This window comes from Channa argus, chromosome 6 (assembly GCF_033026475.1).
Source record: "Channa argus isolate prfri chromosome 6, Channa argus male v1.0, whole genome shotgun sequence".
NCBI lineage: Eukaryota > Metazoa > Chordata > Actinopteri > Anabantiformes > Channidae > Channa > Channa argus.
The window spans coordinates 25,555,687-25,576,448 of NC_090202.1; the positions used below are offsets into that span (position 1 = coordinate 25,555,687).

The 20,762-nt window shown below is 39.2% G+C and overlaps 1 protein-coding gene across 8 annotated transcripts in view; it reads left to right on the forward strand.

Moving 5' to 3' along the window:
- tyw1 (tRNA-yW synthesizing protein 1 homolog (S. cerevisiae)) overlaps nt 1–17,352 on the forward strand; it is a 45,484-nt gene extending 28,132 nt beyond the window's left edge. For 2 of the 8 annotated variants that reach the window (XM_067507902.1, XM_067507903.1), the window contains exons 14-17: nt 886–996; nt 10,558–10,725; nt 15,983–16,181; nt 16,658–17,352. In XM_067507902.1, the coding sequence (XP_067364003.1) occupies nt 886–996; nt 10,558–10,725; nt 15,983–16,181; nt 16,658–16,692 (513 nt within the window). In that variant the 3' untranslated portion in view covers nt 16,693–17,352. Of the gene's footprint in view, nt 1–885; nt 997–10,557; nt 10,726–15,982 lie in introns of those variants that run through there. The other 6 variants (XM_067507905.1, XM_067507909.1, XM_067507906.1 and 3 more) reach the window with 5 other exon arrangements.
- The last annotated feature ends 3,410 nt before the right edge of the window (nt 17,353–20,762 follow it).

Genomic DNA, 20,762 nt, shown 5'->3' on the forward strand with positions numbered 1-20,762 from the left:
ACTTCCCCCAACTGCGCTTTTATCTTTCAAACTGAAGGCAGGTGGCTGACAGAACAGCTGTACACAGCTGTGTTGCCTGTGGAGGACAGATGTTGGAGACAACAAACTGCCATTTATTTTCTTAATAGAAAAGGATAAAGATTAATGCGATTTATTATTGTGACTTTGATATTTATCATGTATTCTTTGAGGCAACAATTGGTTATGTTACGTGCTAAATCGGTCTAAGATATTAACATTTCCATGTAGATGTGAGACTTTTTTTCCTTTGTCTTAACAACATTGACATATTTGCTTCAGTGAGGTGTCTTATAACTTTTCCATTGTTGATTGGTGTTGATGTTGATTGGACCACCTCATTCAAAACGGCAAACATCTAGGGTTTCAATTACAGATCAATATGTGATTTTATATTATTTGAGAATGAATTCAGTTACAATTTTTTAACTGAAATAGAGGCTTATGTTTCCTTAAAATATCTATACAAAAGTGAAACACGTCTTAGAAACGTTGTTATTTACTTGTGTAAACAATTTGCACACAGCTAACGCTCACAGCACATGGTTGTAGGATGTTACTGTCCCAATGTGGTATTAAAACAAGAGCAGCATAGGTAAAAACAGAAGATGTATCATATTGTCAAGCCTGAACAGCTCCAGCTTAATTTATGTTTATATCCATTAAGGAAAGGGTCGTTATGTTATGTGCACTTCACGCTCTGCTCCGCATTTCCCTTGATGCAAATATGAATTCTCTTGAGTGAATGTGGTTGTTTTTTTTAATTTGTTTTGTTAGTGTATAGAAAAATTAGACGAGATACATTTATGCTCTGCATTTCACGCTTGACCTCTGTGATCAATCCCCAACTCCGTCTTGCTCTTCTAGAGACAGAGGACGGTGTACAGACTGACGCTGGTGAAGGCCTGGAACGTGGAGGAGATGCAGGCGTACTCTGAGCTCATTGCCTTGGGGCAGCCAGACTTCGTTGAGGTCAAGGTAGGTCTCCGCAGTATTATATATGGTTTGTGTTTTAACTTTATATTTTTCTTCCTACTTGTACTTTTATCCGTACTGAGCATTGACGTGTCTGCAGTAAATCTTCCTAATGGCAACTCCTGTCAAATTTGCTCCTCATGAATGGGTTTTCTAAAAGCAAATGAATCAGTAACACCGGCCACCAGGTGGTTTTTACAGTCGTCACTCCTTTAAAAGGAAATATTAGCAAGGGCCCCGCTTCCATTACTTTTTCTGTAAGAGAAATTGTGTGACAGAACAATAGCCTGGCTGTATTTCCAGCTAAGAGGAAACGAGTACATAGAAATAGGTGAAATTTGAATGGAGAACATTTGTATTGAAATAGTTCAGCAGCCCCAGATAAACCTGAATATTTCAAATGTTAGCAAATCATCACTCGTCTGTCTGGCACCGAGGGAGCTCAACAGATAAGCAGATTATTATACTCTGATCATATGTATCATTTCCGATTTTTGCTTTATTTAAAATGTAAACGAAATATCAAGACTTCACTAAATAATTTGAAGCTTTTGTTATTGCAGAGTCCTTTGCATGCAGGTAAATTAATGTCAGTTTAACCTATGAAATATTCACATTGACAGTAGATGACTCAGTGTCTGGGAGCCTTTGTTGGTGAGGGATTCAGCTAGTTGGATTCTTTTTTTTTTTTAACCTCTACCCAAGGACAAGCACACAAAAGACACTGATCAGACTGACATGTCTTAATGGCATCTATACTTATTCTGTGCTGAACACCAACGCTGCTGTTAGGCTAACACCCCGCAGCTTTCCTCTCTCCAGATTTTTTTTTTTTGTCCATTTATATAAGTTACCAGATGAGTGGGCTAATTTACTGGAATACTGGGCTGCGCATCACGTTGACCTTATCCCCATCATTTGGTGGGCATGGTATTAATAGTATGAGAGGGGGCACCTGGTGGCAGTCTGAGCAGTGGTTGTCATAGTTACAAACTTGCCCGAGTCTGTGTTCATTATTCATTCAGCCACAAGAAAACTGTCGCACAGTCTCGGTAATAGAATATAGTATTAGTCGTAGTAGTAACAGCTGCTTGCAGCTCTCCTTACATATAAGTGGGAGAACCATCTTCACCATAGTAAAAGGCTAAATTAAAATCCTCCTTTTGCTTTTTTTCATTCTGGTTTTCTTTGTATTGTGACCTGCTAAATGCATCACACATTTGTTGTTTGTGTAGTTTGTGTGTTTCGTATAATCGATTTTGCCTCAAACACAATGCTTACAGCATTTAAGTACCTTTTAGTAGCTAGAGTACATACCAGAAGGGGAATGTTTGCTTCTCTGCTGGGTGTGACTGTCAGTTTACTCTCTGTCGTCCCCTTATCATGCTGTAGTAGGATTGTTATTTTGTTTGTGCCAGATCCAATTAGTTTTTGTTAATTATTGTGAGCTTTTCTCAATAAACATTAAGGCACTGAGCACTTCTCCCTATAAGGCTCCTTCAAATCTGTTGATATGTGGCCTTTGAAATTAGTTTAAAACACAGTGTAATCCTTTCTTTGCTCAGTTATTATTATTATTTTTTTTAATGATTTCTTTTGTTTAATGGCGCCTTTGACCACTATACTCGTATGGAATTTGAAATTCATCCTTTGTTGCATTTTTCCTGCTGCTTTCCACTCAAACCTGCAGTGGAATGGTTTCGTTTTTCCTCGGTTTCTTTTAAACAGTGCCTAGACTCTACAAAAATCCGGCCAGCACCATTCATTTTCTACATCTCAGATGACACAGATAAGAGGGAGCCCTGATCTTTGAAGTCTTTAAAGACAACCAAAGCTGAGATTCAGTTCCATTCTGTTTCCATTGTACTACAAGGGTGCAAACTAATTGGTTTAGACAGGTGAGTTCCCATATATCTGTCCCCCGTCTTAAACATCCTATTATAAATGCAAAAGAACAGGCGATGTATGTCACTGAATGACACCGTAACAGTGGATAAGTGCAAAGGCAGTAAATTATGTTGTAAACAAATATTATCAGCCAAGTTTGGCTCATATGGATAAATGAACAGAACTAAAACATAATTGATCAATTTTTTTTGTTTTGTTAAATTTGGTTGAGACCACCGTCTCACACATCGGTCCAGACTTTTCTGATCTGGACCGATCTGGTCACTGTGAAGGTGAATGGCATTTTATCATTTTCAAAATCATCAAGCCATTTACTTGTGCCATGTACTTAAAATTATTAATAATCTGCTGTTATGATGTGCTCCAAGTCACAGGAAGCAGCCGTACAGAAAGGCCAGTCACGTTTGGTGCAACAGCTTTCGGCTTGTCTGATTACCTGTCCAATCGAATTCTTTCTGCTGTCTTGGTCGTCCTGTGCTCTCTCGGATATAATGAAATGCAACAGTGGCTCAATACAAACTCCTTGAAGAAATCTGTGATTTAAAAAATCTAACCAAGTCTCGGGAAAAAATGTGGTTTAGAAAAGTGCCTGATCTAAAACTCTGTGTTGCTTAAAGAAAGCTCATAATTCCTTAAGTAGCAATGAAACATAGCCACAGCGGAACGTGTTCCGCACGTTGATTTGGCATGAGCTTTTACGCCAGATGCTCTTCCTGCCGTAACTCTCCTAACCATTTTTATCCGGGCTTGGGATTCGAACCCACAGCTTTCTGCATCCTGACCCAAGGCTCTACCACTGATCCCACCAGGCCCCATAGATGTAACTTACAAATAATCTTGCTTTTACACAGTTTGTCCTCCAGAGAGCACTGACAAGATTATTTTTAAAAGTTTATGAGAATTGTCCCAATCAGTAACCAAATTCAATCAGACCTATTTCTTCATGTTAAAATAAACCACAATAAGCTTTGGATTTGTGTAGCTCCCAGGTGTGTGGTTAGCTAAATGAGAATTAGGTACAGCAGGTAGGTAACTATTAAGATAACTGTTTTTCAGTGCTGTCATGGTTGTATGTACAGTATATACTACTTATATTTAATGTCAAGCAATTTATGGTACTTATATGGTATTGCACATTTTCAATTAGTTTATTAAATAAATTACTGAAATACTTGTGCAGTAAGCGACTGTCTGAAGTTTATTCATCGGTCGGACACCTACCTGACAAAGCATATAGTGTAGGTGTAGTTCCAGATTTCCTGACAGCCGCCATCGTTTCCGAGGGAGAGAAAGAGGAAGATGAGATATTGAGTATCACCCAGTAGCAACTGACTCTTCCATTTTGTGGTGTTTTTCTTCCTCTGCTGATAGTAGCACAGTGGAGCAGCTATAACAAAGTGCTTATAGCTATGTACGAAAGCCGAGAATGCCCATGAATGATATCATTCTTTTTTTAAGTCTTTTTTTTTCTTCTTGTTCTGTTATCTTGGGATAATGAGGTAATTATCAAAAGATAAAGGCACAAAAAAGATAATTATGTATATGAAAGAGGTGGAGATGAGAAATAATTAAGTATTTGTAACCAACAATGTAATAGTATTTACAGGTTATGAGTGAGCAGTTTACATTGCATCTCCCATAAGTGAGTTTTGAACTCATGTTAAAACCATTTTAAACTAAAACTAAATGAAACAAGTTTCAACACAACCTAGAGAACGTTTAGATCTGCATAGAACAACTACCGTTCGCTACATATTGAATATGCAAAAGTGAAATCAAAAGGCAATCACAAAATCTTACATGTGGATGACTAACTTGTTGCTAAACGTTGCTATAATCAAAGCAACAATTTTGCATGGTTGTAGATTTTGCAGCTTACAGTAGGTTTGTATTAAAAATGAAAATGCATCCTGTGGTTGGCTGATTTCATTACAAAATCTTTAGCCACCAGGTGCACAAACCAAACTCTCAGCACCGTCAGAAAAATGCAACGGTGCACACAATTTCCACACAAAATAATGAGACATGGCAGCCGTTACTATAATGAGGGGTTCCTGCAGTCGTAGGGTGAAGGCATGTGGAGGAAAACCAAACCATTTTCCCAGTCTTCCCTTAATGAAGGGCTTTGTGAGCCTTGCTGGCCTGGCAGTGTGCTCCCACATTAAAACTAACAAGGTCATCAGTCATCCCACTACTTTATCTTGTGTGTATGTGGATGAGCTGTTTTTGTCTCGTCAGTTTCCATACATTGCCCATCCACTGACTTAGCTTTGCATCCATTCAAAGGCCATCAAACAGAGATGAACTACATGTATATGACAGTTGAGACTGGAACTATGCTCCTGGGGGATGGATGTAAACATGTAGCATATGTAAGCAGAAAACCTGCTGTGGTGGGGAGAATTGTTTTTTTTTGTCTGTTGCGGCTTTGACTCGATTTGTTCTGACAAAAATGGCTGTTGACAGGTTCTGGCATCGGCACAGGTCATACAGGACATGGCGCTTTACAGGAACCAGTTCTTTTGGATAACACTGCTATAAAGAAAAAGCCCACCGGTCATGGACAGAAAGATTAAAAGCATGTCTTTGTGTTTGTTAATTTATTTTGATGTTGGGATGGACAGACTAAACGCCAAAGAGAAGAGTTGGGCTTGTTTTTGTGAAACCAAAAGTTATTGCTACTGTATAACAGAGAAAAATATCACCAGCCTGACATGTTTCTGTTTAAGCCTGATTAAAGTATTGTTGGGGGGCAGCAAGGTGCAGCTATTCAGACAGTGTGACATTAGGTTTTTCTTTCACTTCAAATGAATATTGGGTGTAGTTTTTTAGTTTGTCTTTAAAATTATTTTGAGCTGTTTATTAAAATGTGGGTTTCCATTTTTAAATGTGTGTATTCCTTGTAGAAATGCTTGGCAGGTAGGGGCACACACAAGGTGCCACAGCAACCCACTGACCGACCTCCTCATAGTACATGGTCCCCTGTCTCCTGTACGCTGCTGTGTAGAGACTTACCCACCCTCAGCTCATTTCCCTTTGCTTTCCTCTGCCGTTTGGTCTTTGTCTTTCTGTTCTCCGTGTTCAAATCTGCATTTGCCTTCAACTTTGTCACGTGTTGTAAATGTCAAGACAATCTTTTGCCATCTGTGCAAAAATGATTCTGACCAGCTGTGTGACAGTTAAGGGATCCACATCTCCATCTCCTCTCTTGTTTTCCTTTACATAATGCTAATTTTATCTGCTTACATGCTGTGTTTCATTGCTACTTAAGGAATTATGAGCTTTCTTTAAGCAACACAGAGGTTTAGATTTTTTTAAGGCACTTTTCCAAATCAGGTTTGTTTTTTTTTCCTGAGACTTGGTTAGATATTTTAAATTACAGATTTCTTCTAGGGGTTTGTATTGAGCCACTGTGTCATTTCATTATTTCAGAGAGAGCACAGGACAAACGAGACATCAGGGAGAATTAGATTGGACAGGTAATCAGAGGTGTCTATAACATTTTGCTATGTGCCTTACACGGAAGTTGAGATGTTAATCCAATCATATTTTCCACTTTGTTCATGCACAACTTGTTTTGCAGTTGGTGGTATTTTTCTTATTTCCTGGAAGCAATAATGGTGATTACTAATAAAACACGCACTGACATGTCACATCCTTGACAATGCACAGACTGTGCAACGAATCAAAAACAACTTTGTACTTTTTGTATTTTTATATTTTATACTCTCCTTTGAACTGGAATGAATCCAGTACCCAGGTCCACAGTAGATGATGATGTATCTCTCTGTCTTTACAAATTGTATTAAGTATTTTATTTCCTCAAACTTCGACCTTCAGGACAGTGAATATCACTGGAAGAGCGTTGCCTCTTGCTTACAATAATTTATTTAAGCAGCCTCACTGGCACAAGTAAAGGTTCACAGTCAGGGTGAACTCTTATCTGTCTTTCTCATTTCTTTCTTATCTTTCATCCCTTAGTTATCTCCTCTGTCTCTTAACTCTCTGTCCTCTACTTTGCTTCCTACTTTAACTGAACAGATGAACCCGTCTGACTGCCGAGCTTTAGGCAAGTTATCGACTTTATCATCATCAGCCCAGTAATTAGTCTGTCCCAGGATGGACTGGTGACAGTATGATAGAATGAGTCGCTTTATTATATCGTCAGCTCTCAAATTAGCCATCAGTGCTGACTGATGTGGGGCTTTGGTATTAGCACCAGGTTTGAGCACAATTGCTTCAACACTGATAATAATGTGGACTTTTCTATTTAGTTCCATATTATACCAGATAGTGGTCACAACAGTGTTCATCAAAGACAACACACAAAGAAAGGCCCAGTTATAAAGGCTTTGTCATAAATAAAGCTTAGAATATTTTAGATATTAGGGCCTGTAAAGTGTTGACCATGCATTTGATTAATATAGAGTGTAGATCTGAAACAGTGATTTATTGCGTGGGTGTGTGCATGTCCACCATTACGAACCGCAACACTTTAGTGAATGACCCTTTAATTATTAGTCCATCATCTAATGTGGCACACAAGATTCTGCCTTAGCAATTTACCCTTCACAGTGCTACTGTTCACTATTGTGTGATTGGGCATCTCAGTACTCCACCAATAGGTTTAACTTGCCTCTGATCCCTCACTATAGCTTCAGTCGAACTACTGTAACCTTCCTCTCTCTACCCAGCCTTAACTATATGTTTAATTTAAATGTGGAATCTAACTGTAAATGTATTTAAGTTCTGCACCCGAAACTGCAGTGTGTATCTTTTTTTTAATATTTAGTTTTTTTTAACCAGAAATAAATCTCAAGTGCAGAGCTTTTCTTTGTCTGCACCTCCAGTAAAGTTAGACTTACAGAACAGCACTGGTGACACTGCGAGTCCTCCACCTTCCAATCAGAGAGTCCAGAGAATTTTAATTATTTCTGGTTGATTAGTAACTTCTGGAGGCAGATGAGGTTAGACAGGAATCTCAGTGGACTATGATGTTGGCGGATGACATTGTGATCTGTATTGAGAGCAGGGAGCAAGTGGAGGAAAATCTAGAGAGGTGGAGGTCTGCTCTTGAAAACAGGAATGAATCTTAGCCGTAGCAAGACGGAATACATGTGTGTGAATGAGAGGGACCCAGGGGGAACGTGAGGTTACAGGGAGCAGAGGTGAAGAAGGTGCAGGACTTAAAGTACTTAGGGTCAATGGTTCAGAGCAACGGAGAGTGTGAAAAAGAGGTGAAGAGCCGAGTGCAGGCAGGTTGGAACGGGTGGAGAAAAGTGTCAGGTGTGTTGTGTGATAAAAGAGTATCAGCGAGAATGAAAGGAAAGGTGTTCAATACGTTGGTGGGACCAGAGATGTTGTTCAGCTTAGAGACAGTGGCACTGAAGAAAAGACAGGAGGCAGAGCTGGAGGTAGCAGAGCTTAAGATGTTGAGGTTCTATTTGGGAGTGACGAGGATGGACAGGATCAGGAATGAGGACATCAGAGAGACAGCTCATGTTAGATGATTTGGAGATAAAGTCAGAGAGACCAGATTGAGGTGGTTTGGAGATTTATCGGTAGAAGGATGCTGAGGTTGGAGCTGCCAGGCAGGAGGTGTAGAGGAAGAGCAAAGAGGAGATTTCTGGATGTAGTGAGGGAGGACATGAAGTTAGCTGGTGTGAGAGAAGAGGATGCAGAGGACAGAGTTAGATGGAGGCATCAGAACAGCTCAGAATGGTTTCCTATATTAGAGTTTTTTATCATCTGAGAATTATAGTTACTGTTTTCTTCAGATTAAATTTTAACAATAAGTAATAAATCATAAAATAATACAATTAATGCCCTGCTACAAATTACTGTAGGTGCTGCCCAGCTGTAAATAAAATTGCTCAAACCACCTTCAACTTGAAAACTATAACAGTAAAATGCTGCACATATAATAATCTATGAATTGCACCAGTAATGACAGTATAATAGCCTAAAGGGATACAATTGAATTCTCTCATATACTGTTGAATTGTTATGTTTCATAATAAAGACAAACCGGTCATGGTCAAAACATTGGTGGAATAAATAGTGTAAATTAAGTATGTGGCCATTTGTCATTTATATTTCACCACAATCATTTTCTTAACTGTCCTGAACTAGTGCGGTTGTAAAGCATGAACGGAGTTATGCTCTGTCTCCCAACTTGTCCTTATGGCTTCTCCCCAGGTTTTGTGCATAGTTGGCCTGTTGGGAGACACTGTCCTAAAGACTGAAGTCAGGGAGAAGAGTCTCCTGTTCATAATAAATGCAGTTAATACCTCTGCTGTATACTGTACACATACAGGTCCATTACACAACACTGCGCCTCAGTGAATATGTGAATGATTCTCAGTTTGTACCATTCATCGCTCTCATACTCATAACTTTCTCAGTGAAACAGCATTCATTACCTTATTTTATCTCGGGGATCTTTTCCCATCTCCTCTTTTCTATTCCTTGTCCTCCATTGCCCGTTCCTGGTGATTCATACTGAGTCCTGGATAGTTGGACTTTATTTAGTGGGCCTCCAGGCAAAACTGATAACACCCAGGTCTTTCATCACTTCTCTCCACCATCACTGCCCTACCCAAGCCCCCAGCCGCACCTTTTTGCTGTCTCCAAACTTAATCCCTTAAAAATAAAAAAAGTGTTTGTGAGGTGATTTTTTTCAAGTAGTCATATTGTGAAATTACTGCAGAAATGGCTTCACTTTCCAAATAAATTCAGGGATCCCGATGTATGATCTGTGATCTGGAGTGTGGAAATATGTTTTGTGTACTCTGTTAATGAAAATAAATGTACATTTATAGTGTAGTGCTCCTCAGTTGCTGTTGTAATCTTAAACACTCATGTCAATTCATTGGTTCTTTCTGAAGCACCGGGGAAATTTGTAACGTCATTTTAACACAAGCTTGACACCTCGTGCATCACTTTACAACCACAGTTAGAAAACAACTAAAAAGCTTCCTGGTCTGCAAGCACATACCATGATATTATTTTAATAATATTATTTTGAACACTCGTGTACAGCCAAAAGAATGCATAATGTAATTTATCTTAAAGTAATAATAATGTAATTTTGTACAAACTGAAGGAATCGGTAGCAGGTTTCGAGCCAGAACGCTCCAGACAAGACCTGAAACTCTCCCTGCATGTCTCCCTCACACCTTTCTCCTCCCAGCCCAACTTGTCAATAGTGTCTGTACCAACTGTTGTTCTCAGTGCTTCTCCTCGCTCATAACTTGTAACCACAGCGCAGGTTTGCTACTATTGATTGGAAAACGCTTCAAGCCTGCAGCTTTGATTGATTTCTGTGGCCGAGGCCAAATGTCTTTTCACTTCCCACTCCATTCCTCTCACTGGCTAAATAAATAAAGTTCTCGGCCTGAAGTTTACTAGTGATAACAAGCAGTTGTGGCTGTGTGTGAAACCCTTTTATCCATGATACATCCCAGACTCCCACAACAAATAAGTAGCGGCAGCTCTTTTATATCATCACATTATTATTTGGGCAGCAGCGGATGTTTCCCGCTATAGAGACTTGATGAGAAACAAATACAGCAAATATTACAGGTGGATGTGACTTTAACCACTTGAGATTTTGTCAGTACTATTTTTTTTGTGTGTGTCGTTACATGTGTCCAGGGCGTGACGTACTGCGGGGAAAGCTCTGCTAGCAGTCTGACCATGGCAAACGTCCCCTGGCACCAGGAAGTGGTCGCCTTCGTCCAGCAGCTGGCAGACATGTTACCTCAGTATGAGATTGCCTGCGAGCACGAGCACTCCAATTGTTTGCTCATCGCACACACCAAGGTAAGAACTCAGTTTCAGACGCTCGTAAGTAATCATGTAACATATCTGTGGGTCAACTAATTGAAAATGGTCAACACCAAACATATTTTGTAAGATTTTTCCTCACTAAGTATTAATGTCCTTTGCATGGAGCATCAGTTTATGGAATTACAAAACTTTACATTAACAACATCAAACGCAGGACACTGAGCTGGTTAAAACTGCACCTTAACCAGCCTTTTTTTTCTTCTTCTTTTTTTTTTTTTACTTGGAAAAGTAAGGAGAATGCTTTTTCTTCTGTTGATTAGAGCTCTGCTAGCATTAGCAGAACGTGCCCTACTTTGAGGAACTTTTTCTTTAATTTGTAATTGTTCAAAAGAGAGAGAGTGATTAACTCCAAGTAGTAAGGTTGCCTTTGAAATGATGCCGGTCATTTCTTGCTACTTTTGCATCTTATAGACCAAATGAATCAGTGGGGGGCATTTGCAGATTTATTCAAAATGGAAATAATTGCTAGTTGCAGCTTTGGTGTTGATATACAGGAAGAGGCTTAAACATTTGACACATCCAAGTAATAAACAGAAACTAAATCATGATGTCAAACTAGTTCCAGTGTATATTTCACTGAGGACTATACGCTCCAATTTGATGACACATACATATTAATTGGATATAATGGTCTATAATTTATGAGCTGCAGCTCTCTGAACCCAGAGAGTGGATGCTGCACTATTATCCTTTTGCACATCATAATGATTAATGTGATGATTCTTTTCAGTTTACTTTCCGTTTACTAAGTAGCTTTCTGGACGGCTCATAAAATCAAAGCAAGCTCCTAGTTTTCATATTGGTATTTCTCAAAAATAAATGATGTAATTTATTCTCCTGTTTGGGCTCCTTTTGAAATAAGCAACCATGAGAGTGCTGTTCAGTCACTGGTGGCTTCTGCCATGGCAACTGTCCGTTGGTAATTAATGAATGGTGATTTAATTGCTGTGTTGGCGCTTTTCTGAGAGTCAGCCATCCACACCCCTCTATCAAACACACACACATGCTGTGTTTTCAGTTTGTTTAAGCACATCAACTCCTAATTCTCCTCCTAATCCTGTTTTTTGAATTTACAGGAGGTTCTTCTAGAGGAATGTTGATTTCCCTCTTTGGTGCATGCAGCCTCGTGCTGTTTATTGTACATTTCGGAGGGTTTCCACTACAAATGAAATGTTTATTTTATGTACAACTTTGCACAAGTTACTTTTCTCAGAAATCTGTGGTTTTGAAACAACAGGAAACCACAAAGAACTAAAGTCATCATTCCACTTCCAGGCTGGGCTTTTTTTTCCCCCATTAGTCTGACCAATGCAATCTGATCCCCCATTAAGCTTTTTTTATTTTTTGTTGTTCATTTAGATAAAAATAAAGCACATTCAGAAAGATTACCAGCCACTACAACACAAGCTAACAGCAGTCGAACCTTTGTGATTTTAAGAAAGTTAAATAACTGAGTTTTTAACTTTGAAAAAAACTGCAGCGGAGCAGATTCAGGACCTACATGTTTGATCCTAACCTGATTCATCCACTTCCATAAAACTCGCCAGCTCTCTCTCTTGAAGTCATCATTTTAACACTTAGGCTGTCGGAAAATGTCTCCAGCGTTCATTCCTCCCTTAGAACTCTTGATGTGATTGTGAAAGTTCCTGTTTTATTTTGGCTCTATACTGGTTCTGTAATACTGACCCACTCTAGTCCAAACAGGAAGTTGGCAGTGCCTGTATTTTTCTGAATTTTTAAAAATTATATTATTTTATGGAACATAGCTTTTGTTGCAGGTTTTTGCTCTGCGATTGTAGAGATAAAACCAGCACACAGGCCAATGTATAAACCCACTTTCTTGACACACTTACCTGAGACAAAAACAAAAAAAAATCTACTTGTTGACTTTCTTCCTCTTACATGCCAACAATGTGACAGTGTTTTAGTGAACTGATTTCCAGCCCTCTCCTCTGTCTCCACTTTTTTCCCCCCATCTCTCTGTCATCAGTGAGAATATAACAGTGGCCATATCTGCAGCTACTTTAGACACAGTAATTTATTTGCACCTCCTCACCTACAATTATCAGTCTTTCTTAATATACACATATTGTCTCCATGTTATTCCACTTCCTGCTCTTAGTCATGCAGACTGCAGTATTAGTGCTTGATGATCTGAGGCAGAATCTCTCTGCCTGTTGACTAATTCTTCAGTCTGAGCCACTGTGAAAAGAATGAACAGTATTTTGCTCTCAGGCCTTTTAAGCATCTATAATAGCTTTAAAAAAACAAAAAAAAAACAGCCACAGTTTCAAACCCAGACACCGTCGCTCCAATAATATCTTTCCCCACTATGTTGTTTCTGTATATCCACATGTATATACACACGGTATTGTCAGCACATTATATTTTGTCTTCCTGTTTTCCCAGTGTGTTACAGAAGTAAACCTGTCTATTTATTATATTACCCAGAGGAAAGGCCATCAAGTCTATTATAGTTAAATAAAATTAGAGCAAATGTCTTAATTCGAAATAAATAAAAATAAATAAAAAAATAAATAATAATAATAAATACATTTTAAAAGTTGCAGCGCGACAGAATGAAAATTCAGAGCTCATAATAGCACTACTTGGCAGGAGATGTCTGCTTTTGAGAGACTTATTATTTATATATATATATAAAAGCTTAATCAAAATCTAGAACCTTCAGCATGGGTTCCTCTTTGTGTTTTCTATGTAAATGTGGATCTGTGCCGGCACACTGCTGTCCTCAATAATCCGGCAGTTAAGCTTCTTCACCGTCCTGAATTTCTCAGCCGGAGTATACAGAATATGTAGTCCTGCAGGTTTTAATGTTAACTTGCATAACAGCAAAGTTAAAAATGCTTCACAGGGAAACATACAAGCCTCATGTGGAGGGTGTACGTGTGCTTTCACAGTCCTCCGAACTCAAAGTTCCCTTTCAGTGATATCATTTTCTGATGAAGTTTAATTAAGACATCAGGGCTGTGTGAGCGCGATCACTCTTTAGCGGCAGGTATAGAGCCTCCCTGCACTGACACATCATCTTCATTAGTTCCTTTCTAACTCCTGAGAGCCCCCCATCAATAGGCCGTTTGCTTACTTTGCATCTCTGCCTCTTTCCCTTGTTGTGCTCTCTTTCAGCCTTCGGGACTTCTCTCCATTTGCATCCATTCAGTCCCATTTCTCACTGAGGACAGTCCAATTAAAAAAAAAAAAAAAAACACTGCCAAACTTGCATATATTTAAGCTGGAAGCTGCAGTGTATAAACCAAAGGCAGGTTGCCAGGAAGCACCAAAAAAACAATTCAGACCACGAGAAGCAAAAACCGTGTGGAGGAAAGTGGCCACTGAGCATCACCTCATTAAAACTGTTCCTACAGTCAAACACGCTGACAGGATCATGCCATGGGGACGCTTTTCTGCAACTGAGACTGAAATCGTTACGGAGTATTGTGCGTAGCTCGACGAGTGATGGTCTGCAAACCTTCTGCACACGCTGTAGGTCTCAGCTGATTTGTAATTAAACGTGCTGCTCAGTGGCATGAAGGCATCTTCTGTAGTGCTCAGTGAAGAAGCTGTCACAAGTGCCCTCAGCAAAGTCCCCGTTTTGTTCTCTTCCCAGACAGCCCAGCTTTGTTTAGTTGCTTAGAGACTGAAATTGCTTGCACAGACTCTGGCTGAACAAATATCATCTTTTCTCATTACCAGAAACATTAACTCCCAATAGGAGCTGTCTTAGCTTTTCTTTCCCTCCCTTTCTCAATGTAGTTTATTTTATGTTTAATTTTATTTATTTATTTTTTTTTAAAGCTGAGGGAAACACAAGACATGTAAAGGCTAACACTTAATGCAGTTACTCACACAGTGGGCAGACTTCTCCAACAGGGAAGTTTTCAAATGTTACTCCTTCCTGAGTACTTTTTGTGTCTCTTTTTTTCTTTTTGTTTCTTTGTCTTGTCTTGAAAAAGATGGTGATGTAATGATGGTGTTTTTCTCTCCCACTGTGCAAATGACAGCCGTAAAAGCAGTTTGCTGTAGGTTATTGTAAGTGTACGTATTTTAAAAAGCAATCCACTGTGCGCAAAAGGGGGTCTGGTCAACACAACCATCAACTTGAAAGTGTTTTTAAATGCTGAGAACTAAAAGCACAACAGTTGTCCCCAGTGACAACTTGGCGCCATTTTGCATCTAGTTAACAACTTATCAAAAAAAAAAAAAAAAAAACTCAAGCAAAACCTAGGAGAGATTTTACATTGACCAGAGACCATTTGAACGATCAAACGTTGCTACACACTGTCACAAACATCGCGGTGCCAATCTTTCCCGTCTTTGCACCTTTGCAGACAACAAGGGAAACATGCATCTGCTGTTACGGAGTCCACTGGAGCTGGGAAAGTAGAGGTCACGCTATTCACCGGTTTTAGAGAGGCAGAGTGTTGTTAGAGACCCCCGCTGTCCTCTCTCTTGCATAGTTGGCCTCTCACAATCTTTTCAGGTCCTTTCTCCCCCTTCTGTCTATTTATCCACCTGTTCCTTTCCGTTTTAGCAGGATGGACGGCTAAGGAAAAAAAGCCGTGATTGATCAAAGAAGAGAGATGAGGTGCAGTTGGTAAATCCACAACCATTTGGGGAAAAACTAAAGTTTACAGCAAGTGGCAGAAGCATCTTACTTCCATTTACAGTATCTAATAGAGAATGTGAAGTTTTATCACACTGTGTTACCTGGGATGCTCCGTAATCTAGTGAGATTGGGTTATCTGCATATCATCAAGCGATGAAGAGGAAGAAAATGGACCCCACCTGGAGTTAAAAAAAAAAAAAGTATTGTAGCAAGCAGTACTAATGTATTTGAAAAACCTAATAATGATAACTACATGTTATAATGCTTCTACTGACTTATCGCATCAGCACCGACCTACTGCAACAACACCTTTCAGCCTCCAGAGTGACATCAACTTCACATTCTTTATAGTAGTAATAAGTTATGCAGGCATTTGTAGAACATACTGTATTAAAAAAGAATAATATGATAAATCTGATTATTACTTATCTGCAGACAATCTAACAAAGGGCCATTTGGTGAATAGATGTAATGGTGACGTGCTGTTTTGTCCATCACCTGCACCGTCACTTGGGTTGTTTGTAGGCTCTAAAAATAACATTTCTCTTTTTCTTCATTTTGGTTTTTACTTTTCTTACCTCTCTAATCTTGTACGTGTGCTTTCAGTTCAAGGTGGATGGCGAGTGGTGGACGTGGATCGACTACGAGCGATTCCAGGAGCTGAATCAGGCCTACGAGGACAGCAAGGGACAGCAAGGCTTCTCCGCCTTGGACTACATAGCCAAGACTCCCAGCTGGGCTCTGTTTGGAGCCGGGGAGCAGGGTTTCGACCCTGCTGACACACGCTTCCAACGACGCAACAAAAGTAAAGACATCTCAGGATGCTGATAGACAAGAGAGGTGCAATGAACAGAGCAAGTATGAGATGTCCAACTGATCTTCATTGTAGAAATAATGAAGAATTTTGGGTTCCTGGTTTTTGCTGCAAAGCATAAATGTGTTTTGTTTGTTTTTTTTTACCATCCACAGATTCTCATGTGAACTAAAACACCTTTTCCCTCTTTATATTTCTCCTCAATTTGGATCTTTACTTTTATTCTCTTGACCACAGACATCAGCCAAAACAATAATCACTTATTTGTCTTTTTTTTTTTTCCCAGGCATCCACTTTCACATTCATGTGCTTCTCTCAAGTTGTACATGGACATAAATCTTTGATTATTTCCTTCTTTATTTAATGGAGTTAATACTGCAGAACTTAGGGAGATTTCACACCAATAAAGATGAACCTGGCAGTGGCTTCATCAGGCTCATTTTTACTATTTCCCTTTTATAATCCAGGTTCAAGTGAGGCAGCTGTGCAGCACAGGACTTGAATATCATGCAAGAAAAAGTTCCTTTACATGTCATCCAGGAGAACTACACATCTTAGTCTGACACCTTTGCTGTTCCTTCTCCTCGTACAACAGTGGCTTTATTAGCTTGGCGGTGAGAGAAGACCATCAAGGCTGCGTCTCCACTGTGAGTCTATAAACAAGGACTTATTTTTGCTCTTTTTGTGGTTCATTTCTGTTCCATTGTTTGAATGTTTCACATTTTCAGGTTTCAAGCGTTGATCTTCTGACAGCTAGTTGTCACATTCTGACAGTTCTGCTGTAGATTAGTGACAATTTTAGGGGCAATATTTCAAAAACATAACCGACATCATCCATGTGTTTAACTTATTTGACCACCTTTGATATTTGTTAATATGACAAATCAAATATGACTGTTTGAGCTACATCAGGAATGGATAATATATGACAGAAATACGATAAAGGCAATTTATCACTGCTGTTCAAGAAAGAATAAACCAACATGTTAAGCTGCAACACAGACTTGCTTTTGCCAAATTTACAAACATCAAGTCTTATATCATTATGTCAATACATTTCCCAGCTTTGATTCACAAACTTTTAGCACAAAGATAATGTATAGTCCGTTTAAAATACTCATCTCTGGGCTACGTTCGCCCACCATTAAGTCTCAGGTATTAATATAAAAGAATGTCTTGATTTGGAACATGAGGCCTGTTTATGTATCTACCCGTGTGCCCCTGCAAGTCCAGGATGTCAGGGGGAAAAAGCCTCTTCTGACATCCATATGTAAAATTGTCCATTTTAGTTGAATGTAAATCCATTTTTAATTTGTTTTGTAAGAGGAGCAGCAGGTGTGTGAATACATCCCTATAATAAATGTGTTTGGAATAATCTGCTTTGTGGGTTTTTTTTATTTTTTTTTTTAACTGCTGTGTTGCTTATTGTGCAGACAAAATGGAACATGTGTCTTCATTTCTGCCAGGCACCACACGGTCAAATTGTTGTGGGGTTTTTTTATTTATTTTTTTTATTTTTTACTGGGAACAAAGTGGGACGTTGACATTTTAAGACTACAGTAATAGTGGCCAAAGCTTTCTGGGCTACGCCAAGAGGCCAGCAGTCAAGCTCTAATTAAATGACGATGAAGGCAGAGGTTAAGTTCAAAAGTGAGACAACTATACTGCTCTGTAGCTCCCATTATTCTTTAGGTTTACTCAGATGTACTTTGTTTCTAGTCCTGATTATTATTATTACACACACGACATTTAATCCATTATCAATAACATAAAAAGGAATAGTAACTATTTATTTTATTTTTTTTAGTCCATGCAGTATTTGAGTGTCATGGCTCCACTTAAAATCTCTGCGCTGTTGAAAGTCATAAAGTTTTGACCTGTGCTCTGCATCGTTAAAGCACAAACTAACATGGCATCCATAAAGGTGGTGAGGTTTTTTTTTTCTAGTTTTAGATCATTATACGAACTCTTTCCCGTGACTGTAAAATTCAGAAACCAAATTCTCTCAAGCCAGACAAATATTCAGCATCTGTTCAAGAGGCAGGTTGAATGCATTAAACGTGCTTTGAGAATTAGTGTGATTTTCTTTGTTGTCTTTTTTAGGCTTTTGTTGAATTTATTATAACAGTAGGTAATTACACAGAACCTGATTCAATGTGTTTATTTTTATTATTTAGCCTTTATTTGTTTGGGTAGTTTCTTTCCAAAGTAGGACCAAAGAGGGCAACATTACAGGTTACCAGACAAACATGGAACAATTAGACTCCCAAGTTACACAGTATGTGATGTGAATTTGCTTAATTACATTTCTTTTTGCAGGTTATTACAAGTGATTGGAGCAGAGAAATTGGCAGACAGATGGTAATTACCACACAGAGACAATGGATCAAATTTGATTGGCTGCCTTCACAAGAGAATTGATGGATAACAGCGTTAGACAACATAGGAATTTATTTTACAACTAAACAAAACTATTTGATATTCCTGTTGTAACAGTTATGCACAAGAGACAAAAACAGAATCCCTGCTATTATTTATGCAAAAGAGAAGCAATGGCTTAATTATAAACTCATGCTGCAAATCAGTGTGTTTGACAAATTAAGAGCTATTAAAGGATGTGCTTGTGTGTGTGTAAGCTCAGCAGAGAACCTGCCTCAATAAGATTGAGGTGTTTTGCTTTTTTGGTTTTCCAATGTGAGACTATGCAAATCACGAGAGAACCGGCTCTTCAGCAGGTTAACGGTATATGATTGAGGTTTCGGAGTGTAAAGTTGTGTAACTATAAATATTTAGCAGCGAGGCCACCGCTTTTATTGTGTTAACAAAGCTTAAAAGGTTCAGGGAAACACTCGTCCTGCTGTGCCCAAGCATTCAGACCTTTCTTGGAAAAAACGATGTCGATGTTCGACGTGACTTGCCTGTGTTTTCAGCTCTGTTTGTGTCGTCTCAGGAGAGAATAAAAACTGGCCTCGGGTTGTTGATGTGGGCCCTGAGGGATGATGGGTAATCGCTTTGTTGCCCAAGGCAACACAGGGAAACAAGATTTGTATGCCAATTTTTTTTTTTTAACTGTGACAGTTTGTCAGGCGATGAGTTCTATTTCACTAACATCAGACCATTTTTTACAAACACGCCAAATGTCCTGGATTCGATGCAATGTTGATGGGAGATGGGAAGCGTCTGTAAATTGACTTTGGGCAGATCTCTGGGCTGGTTACGGCCACCATCGGGCCAGTTTCAGGTTGCTAGCCCTGAAGCTGGTTCTCTTTCCTTCCTTCTGCCCCTGCTACTGAAAAGCGCCCCCCACAGGTGGTGCTGCCACCGCCTTGCTTCACTGTAGGAATGATGACAATCTGAGCAAACAGATTTAGACTGTTCAGAGCCCCAGCACACCTCATGTCGGCGTTAGGCTTCTGAAGCTCTGTTAATTTGACCAGGTCATCCTTGTCTGGGCATCTGGTGTAAAAACTGTGCCAAATCAACACGCGGACAGTGATACGCTGTGGCGACCCTGAACTCGCGGGATAAGCCAAAAGGACAAAAAATAAATAAATAAATAAAGTCACTTTGAAACGAGGGGACTCAAATCAAGTTCGAACCGATCATTTGCAGTGCCACTGAAAAAGGGTCTGAGTATTTCAGTGGTGGTTTGTCAGTATAAAGAATGTGAAGTTGACATCACACCGTGTTGAATGATTCAGGAACCCTTTCTGTGTACCAGCGAGTTGGAGTCTGTGCATTGACTTTCTGTAGTAATTCTGAAAAGCTTCGCCTCAGTGGATTAGTGTCATGTGTCAACTTTTCCCTGTCTCCTAAATTAAGTATCCAGTCCAGCATTATAACCACTGAAGCACACTGAGCACATACAGAACCTCACAAGATGGCGCCCCTCAATTAAATCTAAGACACATTGTACGCAAAATATAAAAGGTATATTTATAAAATTTCTTAGGAAAATGAGTTGACCTGAAGATGTTTGACTCTTCCAGATATTGTCTTGGATGGAACTGAATTACATCAACGTGAAAAACTTTACAATCCATCATTTACCTTAAACACACATTTATGTTCAATTTATCTAATCCTCATATAATGGTTGTTTACGCTAAGTGCTGAATGGAATCAGCGGCGCCTAACTGTCGAGCAATAAAAGCTAAACGTATCTATGATTATGTCGCATTACTGTGGAGCTCGCTTTCTCGTTGTAGACAGTACGATGATAAAGTCACTTACGAAACCATTTCCATGACCATTCAGTAAAAATGCCTCTTTGATCTTTGTCGAATGAAGTTTGGAGGTGAAGAATTAGTTTTGTGCAGGAGCCACTGCTGTGCTTTTTGAACGAGAGTTAATATTGTGAGGGCCTTAAAGTAAAACACAAGCACAGTACAAAGTAGTGAATAGAGCTTCATCAGCAAGATCAGTTTTTGGGTGCAGGCCTCAGTCCCCAGAAATGTTAGATGAATTATTTATAACATGAATGCACGCAGCGATAATTTTTGAATGAGACGTTTGTTTTTATCATCCTCCAGCAAACACTAAAGAGAAAAATAATTAATAATTGACGCCAAC